General features: G+C 44.1%; 1 protein-coding gene across 2 annotated transcripts in view; it reads left to right on the top strand.

The window, feature by feature from the left end:
- The first annotated feature begins 313 nt into the window (after positions 1-313).
- MGAT4A (alpha-1,3-mannosyl-glycoprotein 4-beta-N-acetylglucosaminyltransferase A) overlaps positions 314-18,969 on the top strand; it is a 114,082-nt gene continuing 95,426 nt past the window's right edge. The window contains exons 1-2 of one of the 2 annotated variants that reach the window (XM_088454113.1): positions 314-427; positions 9,646-9,957. In XM_088454113.1, the coding sequence (XP_088310239.1) occupies positions 9,864-9,957 (94 nt within the window). In that variant the 5' untranslated portion in view covers positions 314-427; positions 9,646-9,863. Of the gene's footprint in view, positions 495-9,645; positions 9,958-18,969 lie in introns of both variants that reach the window. The other variant, XM_088454114.1, reaches the window with a different exon arrangement.

The following is an 18,969-nucleotide window of genomic DNA, read 5'->3' as shown; positions in this document are numbered from 1 at the left end:
CAGCAGTCACACAGCCATGTCCCTGATCTTCCAGCAGTCACACAGCCATGTCCCTGTTCTCTCAACAGCCACACAGCCAGTAGTACCACGGTAGCGGATCTAATATTCTCCCTCCTGTCACCCAGCCCCTTACAACAGTGACCAGTGATGAGCAGTGTCAGTGAGCACTGGCTGGAGGGCGTAACCTCGGGTGACAGCCTTTTGCGCCGGTTCCACAGATGACAGTTACGGCCCCTCCCTTTCTTCCCTGTGATTGGAGCGTTACCTCGGTGGGTGGAGTACGGGAGCTGTGCCCCCTGTCGGTGTAGGTGTAGTTGGGGGCGGCACAGGACCTGGGGTGAGGATAACACAATTCTCCAGCAGCAGCGGCGGCCGGGCACGGCATGGGATCCATGGCGTAGAGGGTGGAATCCCCAGAGCAGATCAGGCAAGTGTGCCGCTGGGATTGGGGCGGTGTGTACGCGCTGGGAGCTGCGGCTGGTGCCTGTTACACGGTGAGATTGAGTGTGACAGAGGATGGAGAGGGGGAGCCTGGCGGCCATGCAGCGCAGTGTGTGCAGCGCATTGAGGATCACCATGGCACTGCTGTGTGGTCCCTGTACACCTTGCAGCGCTGCTGCTTCCTACCTACCTGCTGTTGGGTCAGACGGGTGGTGAGGGGTTAATACGGAGTGGGAGAGAGTACAGAGCCCCTGGCTGGCCTGCCCTCCCTTGTGTTACTGTGTCCTTCTACCGTAGTCCTAGCAGCAGCAGAGGGTCACACTGCACCGCCACAGGGGCTGCTTCTCTCTTGGGTTTTTATAAGATGTAGATATTTGGGCTGCTCCAATATAACCCTGTAGTAAAGCAATACAAATAAATAAAATAACGTCAGATACAGGTTACTCTTGTTGGTCAGCGCAGATCTTCCTGTTTCCTCCTTATGGAGTTCCCTATAGATTTACGTTCTTGTCCATCTTCATAACGTTTTCTTTATTCGTGCATGCTCTTGTGTTATTTATTCTTATTTACTTTAACGTTCTTCTTTCTTCTGTGCTTTCCACAAACTTCTTTGTATCATTCAGACAGCTGTTCAGCTCAGTGTTATATCCAGTGGCAGCAACAACTAACACCTTAATGAAAGTCCATAAGTTATCCAAAAAGTATAGCAATGTCTTTAGTAAAGGGCATGTACAATGTAATCATTTAAAACTGGAGACTCACTGAATATGTACATGATCTGAGTGAAGTATGCAGAAACCAACTATCAGTCTGTATATCACTATTATTATTGGGACTTAGGAGCTGATTCATTAAGGATCGCTATAGCGATTTTGCTGCGAAGATATGCTAATGTTTGCAAATGCTCAGACAGCATAGAGACGCCCACTACCGCTTTCTCACATCTGTAAAGGCCCCTACACTAATATTTTGAACGATATGGCCAATTCTGACGCATTAGAACTTCAAATCGTCAAGTATGTTTTGTCCCATGATCCATTTTTGCTGCAAAAAAAGCACAGCAATTTTAATTTGCAATTTAATTCCAAAAGCACAATGCGTTTTTACAGCAAATTTGTGTTTTTGTGGGGGTTTTTTTGTGTGCACACCTTCCTGAGCAGGTAGAAAAGTAGGGAAACATCTTTATTTTAAGGTTAAAAATGTCAGTACACACCTCCTAATGAGTAACAATGCACTTGGAGGGGGTTCAATAGTACAATTTGGCCAATAAAACTAATTTGTTAGGTGGTTTTCCCTTTAAAAAGCGTAAGCATAGGTTAATGATGTGGGACATGTATGGTATGGTATGGTATGGTAAGGTGTTGTATTGGTGGGGAATGGTTTTTTGAACTTGCAGATGAGTTAAGTGTATTGAGTTAAGTGTATTCTATACCAACATTTTACAAATGTTTATAAAATCATGGACAAATCACAGTATACATTTTAATGTCCCCCAAAATAATGTATAGATTATTTTTGCTGAAAAACACTTACTGGATAAAGCTAAGGATTCAGACTCGTTCATAAGCAGCCGCTCGCTCGTTCCTGGCCGATGTTATGCAATTGCATATGCGCCACAGTGCGTGTGCGCAAACTAGTCCGAGCAATCGGGAAGCAATCGCTCGCCCAGCAGAGACAGCCCAGCTGAGTGAGTGACGGGTCAACGTTTAAGAGGCGTGCATAATTAACAGGCAGCGTCCTAGTACACGTCACCTGGTTGAATTATACACTGAAGTGTTTGCGGTAGGGTACAGTCAACCGCAAGCGCTGCGGTCAGTTCTGATGGAGCCCGATGTACCGATGGTTGTATATACTTCTTGGAGATGACGTTTGCTAGTGGGCGGCTAAAGACAGGCTGGTGGGCGTCTGCATACACAAAGTGATCGCATGCCAACACATAGTGGGTGTGATTATGCCTTGCCGTGCGATCGCCTACCTTGACATCACTTAACTGAATTTTCATACACTGGGAGCAAGCGGCCGCATCTAGCAACCGGGTCAGAATTAGGCCCTTAAGTGCACACTATAAGATTATCTGTCCAATCTGGCTGGTTGGAACGAAAATCTGCTAATGTTTCGGGGTAAATTTCAATCGACCATTTGCTCCCAAACGCTGGAAAACGGACAAAAAAGGTTATTTGGACAAATTGGTCAAATCAAATGGATTTAACGAATTTGTCTGTTTTAAGAACAAGTGGTCGATTGGTCATGCATAGGATCGAATGACAGATTTTCATTCCAATCAGCCAGATTGGACGTATAATCTTATATTGTGTACCAAGCTTTACATTTTTCCACCAAAAATAAAATCAATAATTTGACACCTTTTACAAATTTACATTACTTAGGTTATAGCCACTAACCTCATTCTATATTATTCTGCTATCTCAGCTGCAACTGTTTTGGGGTTGAGGATGTTTTTCCCACATGTTTATGCACTTGTCCCAGGTTGCCCTTTACAGTAACATCACATGATCTCACCACAATGACCACAAATCGCAATATCTAATTTATTGTGCATTGAAGAAATGAGCCATGATTTGCACAAATTTTAAGCTGTGATTTCACTTTTGCAGAATTGTTAATAACTGAATTGACCCCTGAAAGGTTGACAATGGAAACTATTATGGTAATTAACTGGTGTGTGTTCCAACATTTCTCCAACAGGGTATTTTAAATTTTTTTTTTTAAATGGAGATAACCGGCCATTTTAAAAATAAAAGCACAATAAGGACTAGATTCTGAGTGATATTCTGCCAAACCCCAAAAACTCATACAGCGCGTGCACTACACTGTGTGTATGTACAGAGGCGCAGTTGCGATTGAGACACATTGGAAATGTGTTGGGTGTTCCTGGTCGGTGGCTGTTCAGACGCACAGAGATTGTCCGTCTTATTTGCGTGTTATGGGAGTGTCGCAGGCATTACGTTGAAATGTTCGAATGCGCAGATGCTCAATTGGTCATATTGGAGGCCATACTTAGATGGAAAATCTGCACCTACAATAGGGCTTGTTCAAGGTCTGATGTTGCAACCAATGATGGCACCTAAAGATGCACCAATGGTTATTACAGCGTCTATAGCAGGGGTTAGGGAACTTTTTCTACCTTTTACCCCAAAATATATTTAGATACTCTAGGGTTACCTTCTTGATTTGTAAGCAAGGAAATCCTATAGTAATGCCCCCATGTAATGCCCCAGTAGCAGTGCCCTCATAGTTATGCCCCAGTAGCAGTGCCCTCATAGTTATGCCCATGTAGCAGTGCCCCCATAGTTGTGCCCCTGTAGTGCCGCTTGTACAAACCAACACCCCCCCCCCCCCAAACCCCCCCCCCCCCCAAAAAAAACACCTTAATCCCCACTCCTGCATCCGCCGCCATCCTGTCCGCCCGGCTGCTCCTCGGAACTATGGGAGAGACATCATGACGTCTCTCCCATAGTGCGCATGGGGAAAGCTGGAAGCTGGAGTTCAGAAGAGAACTCCAGCCTCCGGCGAACGCGGCGCTGCAGGGAAGGAGCCGGGCGCCCGCTGGTAATAACATCTCAGCGGCCGTCCAGCTTAAAGCCTCCCTGCGGCGCTGGGCTGGAGGTCACTGGCGCCAGGTGCAGCGGCACACCCGGTTCACGTGCATCTCCAGCCCTGCATCCATTATCCCCAGGAATTTCAGTTTTACCCCATGTGGGGTAATTTACCCCTGTTCCCCGACCACTGGTCTATAGACTCTCAAAGTGGGTGTCTCAGTCCTTACACAGTCAGACTCATGGATGTACGTCAGGCGAAGGACTGATACTAGTGTTAGCATAAAGTCGCACACACTACTATGGGTGGTTAAGAAGCTAAAGTAGTCGAGGCAGCGTGCTAACTACAAAACATAGTATAGATATACTAGGTCTGTTTCACCTATACCAGAGTTTACCAAACTCTGCCATTACTGTCCTGGTTTTAAGGATATCCATGCTTGAGTCCAGAGGGTTAAATCAAATTGACTGTGGTACAAATGAAGTCACCTGTACTCAAGCATGGTTATCCTTAAAACCTGGACTGTAATGGCGGAGTTTGGGAAACTCTGACCTATACAATGAATTGGAAACATTTCTAATAAGTAGAGGTGAGATTCAAAATGTCCATGAGAATTTCTTTATTTTTAATACTTTGGAGTCCAGGAGGCTGTATGGGAATATAGGTTTATTCTTATCCCTTGCCCTGCTTACAGATGCCACTTCAGTCATGTCTGCTTGACTTCTTTTCTATAGCCTGCAGCGTGATTCTTACAGACCTGCTAAGAGGATGAAGACAGGAAGGAATGCATGTTCCAGTTGTTTCTTATTGTTTTGCAAACTCTTTAAAATATGTTATTCTACTTTTATTCTCATTTTTAAATATAATATGTTTATTTACTTAACACCCCAGTGTCTGAAATGTCCCCCGTGGATCAGCAGCACTAGCTGCTATGTGGCCGTCATAAAGTCAATTTGTTTTTCTCTTATTTTTCTACTGGATCTAATGACTATCCAAATGTCTATACCAGGGCTTGACAATTTTTTCTAAAATTTAGGAGCCAGACCGCTGTAAAAAAAAAAAAAAAAAATTACAGGAGTGAGTGAGGAGCACAGCTCTGTGTGTTATGCAACTGTTATTCACACTATACTTGTCCACAAAATGTGCGCAGTTGAATGGATATAGTAAAATGAAGGCCCCCTCACTGCTCTGCACAGCACCCCCGGGACCACATTCCTGAGCACCTACCCCCAGGCAACCCCCCCCCCCAATGGTCACACAACTAGGGGGGTACCCGCCGGCAAATCACTCATCCGCAGCCATGCCGTCCCCCTTGTGGTCACGCCACTATCCCCCTGAAGCCGCTCTGCTATCCCTGGCCACACCTTTTACCGGAGAGCTCTATGCAGTATCGGAGTTAGGATACCGCAGACAGCCGGGACGTACAGGGGGATAAGCACAGACTGGGACAGACAGCAGGCACAGGATGGAGAGGAAGAGTCAGCGCAGGCCTGGGACACAGGAGTCAGTGCAGGATGGGACGTACAGGAGAAGCCAGTGCATGCCAGGACGGACAGACACAGCACTCTCCGCAGGTGACTCTCAGCACTTGCACTCCTGTGCATGAAATGACCGCTGCCAATACTACAGACACTAATCTGCACTGGGGCTGACGAGGGTCTGCTTCCACCCCCGCCCTGCAAAGTCTGGTAGCCAGGCAGCAAAATCTGGTCGCCATGGCGTCAAGCCCTGGTATATACAATACCCATATACAGAAATAATAGATATCAAGTTTTATCTTTGAATTGTGTATTCTAAATAACAGCATTTTTTTGTGTTGTTGTTCGTCAGCAGGAAATGCAGCCATTGTGGATGGCAGAATATGTGTTGTAACTAATCCTTATTTAATCTTATTTCCCCTTTGAAAAATATATTCGTTGAATAGTTTTGTATTTTTTTTTATTTGATAAATCATTACATTATTTGGTGGTTTGGTCGTAGCTTCCCCCTTTAATTAAAATGTACTACCAGTCTACCTTATCCAGGGTTAGTGAAATGTAGCATAGGTTATTATCATAGCTACATGTGCTGAAATCTTTTTCTGTAGGCCCTGTTTTTCCTTTTATATGAAGGTGCTGAGCCCTTGCACTCTTATCTATGTACAGAAAATAAAAATGCAACCGGGACACTTAGAAGACTCTAATCGTACTAACTACTATATATTTGTATAACTTCTCTGACCTTTTTTTATTTAATTTTCGATGATATTGCTGTATACTGTACTTGCATTTCTTCATTTTATCTCTATAATTCATTCTTTATCTCTTCAGAGGGCCCCATCTCCTCCGTCGTAATCATGTATATTAACCATTCACAATTCAGTGCTGGATTCACACATTGTGGGCAGGAGTATAGCATCATTAAAGGCTTCCTGAAGATAATGCTGACAAAACTCTTGTTTGCTCATAGCCTTTGAAGAAATTCCATAAAAGTATGCATTGAAAATATTTAATTATTAGGCATATTTAAGCAAATAATTATTTTGTGGTTGAAGTGCCTTTGAAATATTGATTAAAAGACTGGAGTCTTGATATAAGTAGGTTTCTTACTTTATGTAATTTATAGAAAATAGTTTAGCATATTTAGCTTTACCATATTGGTACTGTGGGCAGGGAGTCTGGATGTTGGCGGTTATTACCCATACTGCGGAATCCTGACCGCAGTCGGTATCGCGGCTCCAGAATCCTTACTGCCAGCATAACGACGGTAAGTATTGAGGTTAGCTTTAGGCCCTAGAGAGGACGGCGAGGGTTAGGCTGCAGGTCGGTGGGGGATAGTGTTAGGCTGTTGGGGGCTGATTTGGGGTAGGCTGTGGGGGGGGGGGGGAGGGTTAAGGGAAGGCTACAGGGGGGGAGGGCTAGGTTGCGGGAATGGTGGGTTAGGGATTAGGGTACTTGTCTGCATGTTCAGGATTCTGTCTGTCGGGGTGCCGCTGTCAGTTTTCTGACCACAAGCATCCTGCCTGCCGGGATCCCGTACTATGCCATATCTGTAATCCATGTTTCATAATCTAAATATTTTTTATTTAAGTCATTTATAATTAAACATATGTCACACCATTTTTGTGATGGTTACCCTTAAAATAAATACATTAATTTGTATATTTATCTGTTAGAATATAAAAAAAACTTTTATTTTGAAGCCATTCATTAAGGAGGAATATTTTTGTGCGTGATGAAGGAGTTTGAAGATTGATCTCTTTATTTATACATTGCTATTTATATTTGGATTGTACAAATCTTTTAAAATGGTAGCTGTTTTTGTCAACGGCATTGACAAAAGTCCTGTTAACAAAATCTATGCCTTAAGTCTGCACTATACCAGACTCCAGGCATAGAAAACTATGTAGTAACATGTTTTCACGTTTTGTTTCTGTGTCTACAATTTTACAATTCTATAATCCTGGATTAGCTACAGTATGTTGCATGTATCAAATATAACTTATGTTTTCAAAATGAATATACTTAATTTGCATTCAGCAGTATTTGAAGTTAGCCCTTCTGTAGATAATGAGTGAACATGGCCTAAATTAGTAATTGCATTGTTGTAAATGTGTACAGGTTGGATGATGTAGCAGGGTTACGTACACACCAGCAGATGTCTTGAATCTATGAACAGATGTAGCATGAGACAGCCGTACTTACTGTTATACACACAGGTTGGATGGAGCGGAGTGGGGTACCATACAGCTCACCAGCCAGTGAGTGTATACAGATATCTGGTACCGGTGCAGGATAGGGATGGCCATCTCCATGTTTACCATCGATGAGTGTTGGGGGCAGCGTTCTGTACTGTGTCTCTGCACCTTGTAATAAAAAAAACATTTGGTTATGCTGTGCCATCGATGGAGGGAAACCATCTGGTTCCCCCCCCCCCCATCGATGGTAAAAGCATACGACATCGGCCTTAAGCCACTGATGATTATGAATCATCGATGGCCATCGCTAGTGCAGGATCACTGAAAGGGTTGTAGATTGCAGGTCTCTCTGGAGCTAAGTGGAAGACTTGCGTCTCCCACTGTGACACAGTGAACAGGATGAAACTGCATGCACAATAGTAACCTCTGCAGCCATCTTGATACAGGGAATGAAGCTTCTCTGGAGGAATAATATGTCTGCGCAGTAGCACTATCCATCTTCTACAAGCTTAACTTGGTCATGTCTATATTAAACCTTTCTCTTTCATTATTTTAGTGGGACATTAGGAGATAGTTGATTATTAACTGTTATGCTAATTATTCTTTATCAAAGTGAACATACTAATATATAAGGGACACACATTCATGGTGCAACCATGGGCCTCAAAATGGCAAATTTCAGAATAGAATAGCAGTCCAGTGGCCTAATGTTACACTGCCACTTTACCAACGTCCTGCAGTTCTGCTCCCCACGCTGTTGCTAATAGTAGACAGTGCCCCACTCCACACTTTTGAGGTGGAGCCTAACCTATACTTGTTGTGCAGTTGTCCTCAATTCTTCTCTCAGAAATCAGCCATATTGAATCCCCAGACTTAACTTGCCTGAATTATCTCCTTAGCACTCTGGCCTAGAAAGTCAAATGCTCCATGGGCTGGTAAACTCTGTGTTGGGGACATGGGTGTTGGTCTGCTATTGGCTAAAGTAATTAATAGTAAAGGAACCCCTTTGGAATAGCTCTAATTTGTCTGAGATGTAGACCTGGTGACAACAAGACAACTAATGCACGCACAAGTGTTTTTAACCCCTCGGTAGATTCTGGGCCTGATTCAGTGCCGCTCGTAAGCGGCCGCTCGTTCGCTCCGAGCGATGTTCGCACGACTGCGTATGGGTTGTAATACGCATGCGCGAACCAGTCATTGCGGTCTGAAATTGTGTGCTCGCAAAATAACGAATGCCTGCTAATTTGAGTGACAGGATGAGGCGTTTGTGGGTGGTAACAGGGGAAGGTGCTTGAAAACGGGGAGTGGTGATCTGAACGCAGGCGTGCCAAACTGTCAAAACGTTTGTTTTAAGGGTGTGCATAATTAACAAAGCAGCGTCATCGACCACGTCACTTGGTTGTCTTTTAGCCTGAACTGCTCGCATGATTGCAGTAGGAAAATGCTACCACAAGCACTGCGAGCAGTTCAGACGCCTTTCGATGTACTCGATTAATCTAATAAATAGCGGAGATGACGTAGGATGCGAGCGGCCAGGGGGCGTTTTAAAAAAAAAATAGCGAGCGCATGTTTCGTTCGCTCGTTCAGACATAGAGGCGTCAACAGACCGCAAAGAGCGAGCGCTCTATTTAAATATCCGAACGAGCGAGCGCAAATAGCGTCCGGCTCTGAATCAGGCCCTCTGTGATGTAGTCTCTCCTGTTGCCATGATGGAGATGATTTAATTTTTATGCAGCATTCTCAGTTCCTTCATTCTTTGAGTGCTGCGATGTCTAGCTAGTAATCTGTGTTTCTCAATCTTTAATCAAATTGTACTTATGCTGCACTTATAAGAAGTGACCTAATATTATTAAACTAGGACTTGTCACTGGAAATGTTTTTGTGATCACAGGCTTAGGAATAAGATTTTGTTTTTAATGCTGCTTTAGACCATTCGTTAAGTAACAATAACCTTTTCTATGTTTTGATAGGGAGGAGCAGAGAAAACCACCAGAGGAATCCAAGTTGCCAGGAGCTGAGAAGGAGATGTGAAAGAACGGCATTATGATGTGTGTAAATAGAAGAGCTGGAAGTGCCAGACAAGGCAGTACCATTGATGCATACCCAGTGGTGTACAAACATACCTTTTACCTTTTTTAAAGTTGAACTTAGAGCAGCTACCACAGATCCAGTGTGATGGTGCAATGAAATGAGGCTCCGAAATGGAACTGTAGCCACCGCGTTAGTGTTCATTACGTCTTTCCTCAGTCTGTCCTGGTACGCCGCTTGGCAAAATGGGAAAGGTAAGTCTATGCCTGAGCCCATTGATGGGCTTGAACAAATAAATAATGCACAACCAAGACCTGTTTGAATATCCTGTATGCATGGAAATAATGTAATGCAAAGAAAATGCTCATTATAAGTGACTAACTCATATTGTCATATGAACACCTGAGGCTGAAGGAAGAGTTGCTGAACTAGGACGCATCCTCTAATATCGCTACCATTCTTTTGTTGGAATACACAACATTGAATGCATGTCTGCTAGAAATGAATGAAGAAATGAATAATAAGCATTTACCATATTGAATACTAGTTTTGTGCAGCGCTGTTCGGCAGTTCGTTGTTTGTTTAAGCTTTCTATGAGAGATGCCTTAATACAGTGGTACCAGCTACATGCCAAACACTGTACTACACTTTGGGGGTTATTCAAGCTCCTACGCTATTGCTATCTCAGCTGCTACCATGGGGTCACTCATGCCTGCGATTGCAGTTGCTGAAAAGAGGCGAGGAAATCTCCAGGCCTTCCGGGGATTAAGCCTCCTTCTGGCATACTGCTGTTTTATTTTCCGCTGAAGTTCAAAAACTCCACTGTAGTCCAATGTAAATGGGAAACGGAGCTGCCTCTATTTCTCTGATGAAGATTGGGAATATAGATTTCAAAATGTTTTATAAAATGTATAAATCAATCAGAAATGTTACTGAAAATGGCTCATAATTTGTATTTGGCACCTGATAAAAGGAACAAAATCTTTCTGAGCTCCTCTAGGTATATCGTACGTCTGGTACACATTAGAACGAGGTAATTAACGACCCCTCGTTCCGTCCTTCGTTACCTGCAATGGGGCCGCATGCGATATATATTCAGCACAGCTGACCGGACGATACCGTATGAGACCACGGGAGCGCACATATTGGCGTACACACTGAGCGATGCGGGCGATATGTTATTCCGATTCGGCCGGAAAAGACGAATTGTGCCGTCATCGTCTCAGTGTGCACCCAGCTTTAGGTTTGGCTCCCATATATACACTTTTTTCATATGTGTTATGTTGTCCAGGTGAATTTGGACTGGGTCCCAAAAGGGATCGGTCTTTAAGCACTGGCTAGTAAATAAAGGGTGTATGTGTTTTCATAAACTGGAATACTCTTGTCTTTTAAAGATGCAAATGCATTATATTATATATATATATATATCAACTTTGCCCCTTCCCACCTTCCAAAATAAGTAACCAGTGCTATGGCCTGGGCTGATTACCACTAAAGCGGGGTTTAATTGGCCATGGGAGCCTCTATAAAGGGGTGTCCAGCTCCTGGATGAGGTAATCACACTTGTGAAACCAACCCCAGGGCAATCAGCACGGGACAGAACTCCATAGGTGATTAAATGCGCACATCCCTACTCTACTTGCGCTTACCTGCCTTTGGATCACAAATACATGGGCAGAGGGACAACGCACATTTGTGGGTGTGGATTAACAGATAGACAGTAAAAAGGTAGACAATGTCTAGATCAGTAGTGGTCACTCTAGGTCAGGCACCAGGCAGGGCGCCGGACTTAGAGCAAGGGCACTTCTGCGTGTGCCGAAGGGGGGCGTCCCATTTTCGTCACTCTTGGGGGCATGCCGGGCACCCCCCAAGTGCTGTGATCACTGTGAATGGATGCCGGGTGCATGCGACCGGCATCCATTCACCGTCTGGGACTGCTGCACTGCTGTTTTCCCCACCGGCGGGACACAATGGCCCGCGGGTGGAGATAGAACCCGCAGGCTGTTTCAGCGGGGCGGCGGGCTGGAGGGCAGGGTGCTTTCTGCCCTTCAGAAATTTGGCAGGGCGCGGCGCCCCGCTGAAACAGCCTAGCGGGAACACTAGTTCAGGGGTGGGGAACCTTTTTTTTGCCGATAGATAGATAGATATACTGAGGGCCTGGTGCAGGCCACGCCCCCTCAGTGTGATGTCAAACTGAGGCAGGGCCACAATCGCAATGATTACAGCAATGCCTGGAGCATCCTCAGAATGCTCTGGGGAACCGTAAGGGCAGCGGTGTCACCGTCTAAAGCATCCCAAGCACTCTAGCTGGCACTGCTGCATATATTCTGGCTACAGGGTCCCATTCTACGCACCCTGCTAGCCAGATAAGGCTAAAAGAAAAAAGCTCAGAGGGCCAGACCAAATGATTCTGCGGGCCTTATACGGCCCCCGGGCCTGAGGTTCCCCATCCCTGGTCTATATAGACACCAGATGTTAGACAGTAAATAGGTCAACTGGGACATAAGGTCAGCATGAAAATGGTCGACACATGATTTTTTGTTTCGTTTTTAGCCCTAATCTCCACCCTAACCCTCCCCTTGGTGCCTAACCCTTAAAAAAAAAAAAAAATCCATGTGTTGATCGTGTCGACCATTTGTATCTGTTGACCTTTTGCCACTGTCAACCTTTTGTTCCAGTCAACCTATTGACTGTCTAACATCTGGTGTCTATCTAGACATTGTCTATCTAATTACTGTCTATCTATAGTCCGGCACCCCGCATTTGTGCGGCCAACTATTGGGCTTGAATCCAACTTTGGATCAGACCCAATGTCTTCTGTGGTTTATGCATTTTTCATCCAGTTCTCATGAGCTGGATAAAATTCACAGATGTGATAAAGCCCTTAGAAGGGAATCCTCTGCTTGTTGAGGGGGCTCTTACAAAGCTCATTTCACTTTGGTGACATGTCCTCTGTAATTTAGTTAGTAAAACGTACAGTGGGAACAGTTACTCCCAGGTACTAAACGAGCCCAAATCCGTGACGCCTTCAGTACTCTTTTGCACATCACTACTCCCTAGAATAGTTATAGCAAGGCAAACCTAAAATTAGAATTGACTAATATATATTCAAACACATTCAAGAGGTAATTATGTTGGCAGTCATTGAAGATCTTTATTGGCAGGTTCTTTTAACTTCTTTTGGATATGTACATACATGGTAAACCTAATCCATGATCTTCCTTTCTAGAAACCACAAATATATTAACTGGTTGTATATCTTTTTATATTGGAAGAGTTTTTCTGATCTCCTATTGCTACATATTTTACATGCGAGCAATTGGTGATCTTTCCAAGTCTTAAGGTTCCCATCCACTAGACGATTAAGTTGAACGATATCGAAATCGTTCATAAATCGTTTGCAAAAATGTCTAAAACGAACAGCGATGCGCGCTCCTGCTGGTCGTTTAGACATCTATCATCGGGCAAACATGCTGGATAACCTGACGATAACGTCAGGCTGAGCATGTTAGCAGATGATTGTCTGCTCGTTCAGTGTAGGCACATCACAGACTGACAAACGACTGCACGATTACAATGTCATAATCGTGCAGTCTTTTGCCTGTCTTCTAGTGGATGGGCAGCTTTAGAGATTGCTCACTCCCCAGTATATATCCATGACTACATAGCTGTTTGTTGCAGCTTTGCTTGTTGCTGCATAAATGCACTTTGAAATGAAGCTAAGATTGTACTACTATAAAATGAATATTTCTATTAAGCTTTTTTGACATGGTATTTAAAGCCTATTATGTGATTATGTTTATTTGCAATTTTTTTTAAGGAATTGTGTAGCATCATAGTAGCCAACAGTGGCAAATTTCCAGGTACCTTTCCCGGGATGTAAAAGCTTGTCTCTGGAATGTAAACCACAAATGAGTAAAGTTTCTTTGTGTTGTCTATCAGGCTGCCACTTGTGTATCAAGAGAGGCCACTGTAAACCTCTAATACAAATGCAAATAGGATACCCAAGTAGGCACCTCAATAGTGTCCCAATAAGTGGTTTAGTCTCTGCAGTCCACAGATGGCCCACTTGGAATTGTAGGTGTTCAGCAAATCCACTTGCAAAGCTACATATGTGGAGTTCGTTATTCTGGACTCAAATCAACAACAAAAGCCGAGGGTAAAATGTCACCCAGGTGTACGGTAAATATCAAAGTGCAAACAGGTAAGTAAAATACATTGAATACAAAAACAGATGATAAACACCTCCCCATTTGTGAATACGCTTACTTCAACTTTGCTTGTAGCAATGTAAATAAATATATATATATATATATATATATATATATATATATATATATATGTATATATATGTGTCTTTGTTCTCCGTAGGTTTATCCTCAAAAACTCCCATATAAAAGCATAATACATATTGGAATGAAGTAAAAATCATAGTGTATCATTAAACAACAAAGGCATTTATTAGACACAAATGGTAAAATATATATAAAACTGAGCAGCACTGTGGAGGTAGCATGCCAGCCGCCACACAGCCAACTCATTGCGACTGGAGACCCGTCTTTTTCAAGGCAAAAGTGTTAGCCTTAAAAAGACTGGTCTCCCTTCAAAACGCTGCGGATGGCTCTGCAGCCTCACGGATTAAGATTGACAGTTTCTGCAGTTACAGTGATCTGGGCTCTACCTACACTGGCGTGATCTGTACAATGCTGTTTGCATCTACTTTATAAGTACGTACGTGATGCACTTCCTACAGTAATCTTTTTTTTTTTTTTTTTTTTTTGAGACACTGCTAGTTTTTCTACATGCTCTGCTCGTATGAGGGAGTTTTTGAGGATAAACCTATGGAGAGCAAAGACACACATATATGCACTGCTACAAGCAAAGTAAGCATGTTCCATAGACAATTCTTCTCCGACAGGCTGCACACTGCTCACCTACCTCCTATTACCAATCTTTCTATGAGCATGCTTTGCCCGAAGGCTGCACATGCACAGTGGAACCCTGGAAATATAGTAATAGGCAAATTTTGCTAACTCCTATAAGTAGGGGCCTTATTGCGTATACAGATTGCACATAAGTATGTAATGGTCACATTTCGGAAATCTGTCATGGAGGAGAGATCGCAGAGCTCTTTAGTCCTTTGAGACCGTATCTTGTGATCTAATTTAATGTGCTGAATTGGTATCCGTTCCATTAAAAAATAGATAAATCAAACCTAGCAACTCTGTTTTTAGTACGTTTCCATATTCATTGATCCCTATTACTGTCCACGTAACCTTTATGAGAGACTGCACATATCAAGAACAAGTGAAACTTGAAAACAACATTTAGACCTAATGGAAATTCAATCTTTGGAACTTTCCATTACAGTTGTGCTAAAACACATAGGTCCTGATAATAAGGTGTACGATATCGTTATCGTGTTTTTTTGCAATGAGTACTAACTACTGCGTCATAACTGGGCTGTAATGGGGTATTTTCAAGTAGGCAGTATTCAGCGAGGGTGTGTGGGCAGAACTGGACAGAAATGTAAATATGCCTGTTTCCAGCCTTATAATTTGCACAAGATATAGGCTAGTATAAGTGCTGCAGATGATGATGAATATCAAGCCAATCGTACATCGACCGGTTAAAGTGGTCTGGAACGGGGTACAATTGCGTTCAGTCAGTTCCATTTGTAGACTGGACCAGTTACGCCTCCTCCTGCCCACCTAACCCACGATGTCATCCTGGTGCCGCAGGGAAATGCCAGCACCGCTCAGATTTTGTTACCAGCGGGCACCCGGCTCCTTTCCCACAGTTGTAGCCAGAGGCTGGAGTCCACTCTAGAGCTCCGGTGTCTGGCTCCCACAGTGTGCACTATGGGACGTACTGTATGTCATGACATCTCTCTTTTATAAGGGGCATTACTACTGGCGGCACTACTAATGAGGGCACTGCATAAGGTGCACTACTACTGGGGACACTGCATAAGGGGCACCACTACTGTGGGCTCTGCAATTGGGGCACTACCACTGTGGGCACTGCATAAGGGGCACTACCACTACAGTGGACATTGTGTAAGGAGCACTACTGCTGTGTGGGCAGAACTGGACTGCAATATGTAAAAGAGGCACTACTGTGTATCACAACATGAATAAGGGACACTACTATGATTTGTATAAGGGGCTACTACTGTGGGTATTGTGTATTAGGGGCACTACTGTGGGCATTGTGTATAAGGGGCACTAATGTGGCAATATGTAAAAGAGGCACTACTGTGTATCACAACATGAATAAGGGACACTACTATGATTGTATAAGGGGCTACTACTGTGGGTATTGTGTATTAGGTGCACTACTGTGGGCATTGTGTATTAGGGGCACTACTGTGGGCATTGTGTATAAGGGGCACTAATGTGGCAATATGTAAAAGAGGCACTACTGTGTATCACAACATGAATAAGGGACACTACTATGATTGTATAAGGGGCTACTACTGTGGGTATTGTGTATTAGGTGCACTACTGTGGGCATTGTGTATTAGGGGCACTACTGTGGGCATTGTGTATAAGGGGCACTAATGTGGCAATATGTAAAAGAGGCACTACTGTGTATCACAACATGAATAAGGGACACCACTATGAGGTGTAATGTGAATCAGGAGCACTAGTGAGGTGAGAAGTGCGGTGAGAAATGCTCCGGTTCCTGAGGCCAGAATTTGTTGCAATGGAGTGATCCCACACAGTGGGGTGCTGGCTTCCTCCAATGCGATCCCTGCCATGAGTTAAAGGAAGGGGGTGGATCTGGTGTCTGATGGGAGGCTCACAGTCTCCCCCTTCTGGATGATAGATGACAATAACCATCATCCCAAGAGTGACTGCTCTCCCTAAAGGTAGGGGGTGGATCTGGTGTCTGATGGGAGGCTCACAGTCTCCCCCTTCTGGATGATAGATGACAATAACCATCATCCCAAGAGTGACTGCTCTCCCTTCCCCACCGGAGCCCTGAGGTGAGGTGTAATGTAAATAAGATTGTGCTACTGTGTGGCGTAATTTGAATTGGGGATACTATTGTGTGACAACGTCCCTTTCTTATTGAGACCACGCTCCTTTTATACTTTTGATGCGCAGTCCCCCTTATTAAATAAATGCGGGGGGGGAGATGAGTTCCACCACTTCTCTAGGACCACTTTAAGCACTGTACATAGGGTTGGCTGAATGTTCACATTAATTTTCATTAAACGCGGCAGAATCTAGGGCCGATTTGCGTTCACCTCCCTATAAGACCCATAAATTGTGATGGATCTGAGCTCACCTTTACCATCAGATAATACCCTTCTCAGTCTGAGGTCAGATAAGTAGGGGATGGGTTAATGGTTAAACAATAATAAAGGATATATGTTTCCCTTAGGATTTGCATGTTCTAGAAGAGTGGTTCAATCACCTTTTCCTATTCTAGCATAATGTAAAATAAAATAAGCTGTGATCTTCAAAAGTACATTAAGCGTACCTCTTTTCAGCAAAAGGGTGGGACAGATCATGGAGGATAGACTTGGTCAAGCAATACAATAGTAGTTAATTCATAGCTGTAAAGCACCTAACTTTAATTAGAAAAACTTTTCTTCCTGTTAATGCTGATTTATTTTTCCTGTATTTGGAACAGAGATACACAACCTGCTTATCAGAGCCCCTATGGGATTATTTGTCAGATATTGTATTGGGAGGTAGGTGCCTCTTTTAGGGTTCTAGATCAATGACACAATGGCCATTGGGATCCCATCTGAAAAAACTTTGAGCCCCCAATATATTTTCACAATCTGTTGTGAACACATGTAACCGGCTCCCAGGTTCATTTTAATCTCTGAAAATGTAAGTAGGAAGAAACACATTTGTATAACAATTAATTAAATGTACACATGTTTTGCTGAACATGTCAGATGTAAAATAATACAAACTATGATCGCTTAACAAGTTTTAAAGGTTTAAAGACTATTGCCACTTTTTTTTTTTTTTTAGTTTAACATTATGAATTGCTGCTCACGACCCCTTTACTCACCCTTACCTGAAAATTGTGAGTACCTTCCTCTGCAAACATAATACCCAATAAATCAGAAAATGGGAGAAATGGATAATGGGCCTAATTTAGAGTTCTGTATGTTATTGCACAGCCGCTACGACTTTGTACGCAGCGCTATGCAATAATACGGTAATGCAGCAGGAGGAATCTCATGGAAATCAACGCCTTCTGCCGGCTTCTGTGATGCAGACGCAGCATCTGGTCGCCTGCGTGACCATTGGTCATCTGAGTAACTTTCAGGTTACTCTGGATGGCCGGTGTTTTCACGCAGCTGAAGCCAGTGAAGCTGTTGTACAAGGACGCAGCCACTACGTGTCACCTCCCCGCTCCTCCTCAAACGTCCGCAGCCAATTAGGTTGTGGCGTCCTGGCCAGTGTGAGCAGTCTCGCAGAAGAAGAGCTGTACATGTGCAGTACAGATTCTACGAATGCGCAGATCTTCAAATATCTGCATTATACGTAAACCATCCGTTTTGCATACAACTCTGAATTAGGCCCAACGTTAATGAGGCTTACATACAGTTTCATCAGTTTATAAATAATTGATAGTCAATCCTTCACAATAGTGCATGTTTGAACCTCACATTAGGTGCATAGGTGTGGTGGCTTAGCGTTGTGCCGCAGCAGCCAGTCTGATAACATCCTCAGCGTCTCCTAGCCAATCCATGAGGCAGCATAGTCTCCTCATCCAATCGCTGCCTGAGACCTCAATACTACCTCCCTGCACGCCAGCGTGCCTCTACTCTCTCTCTCCACTGTCTCCAGGCTCTGCATCGGGCATCCTCCTTGGCTGCAGCATTGTAGGTGGTGCCAAGCCCCACCAGTAGGCTGCGTTCTATCCCCGACTTCTTCAGCCAGCGCTCTCCACGCAGGAGGCCAAGGAGGTGGACACTGCCCGAGACTGGAGGAAGCTGGAGGTGGACAACCGCGCCCCAGACAGGGGCTCCCAGCAGAAGGAAGGAGGTAATCCCTGCCCCAAATGCTATCAACCCTTACCCCATCCCTACCCCCAGTCCTGCCCCAGTTGCTAACTAGACTCCCTCCCTGCCCCCAGTATTTCTTGCCCCTAACCCCCTCCTTGCCCCCCAGTACTGCCCCAGCTGCTGTCTACCCTTACCCCTTCCCTATGAGCAGCACTGCCTTCCCCTAACTTTGTCCTTGCCCCAGCTGCTATCTTCCCTTGCTTCGTCCCTACCCCCAGTTCTGCCT

The sequence above is a fragment of the Taudactylus pleione genome, unplaced genomic scaffold, assembly GCF_031769625.1.
Source record: "Taudactylus pleione unplaced genomic scaffold, aTauple2 ptg000609l, whole genome shotgun sequence".
NCBI classification, from domain to species: Eukaryota; Metazoa; Chordata; class Amphibia; order Anura; family Myobatrachidae; genus Taudactylus; species Taudactylus pleione.
This window is presented reverse-complemented; position numbering and strand designations above follow the sequence as displayed.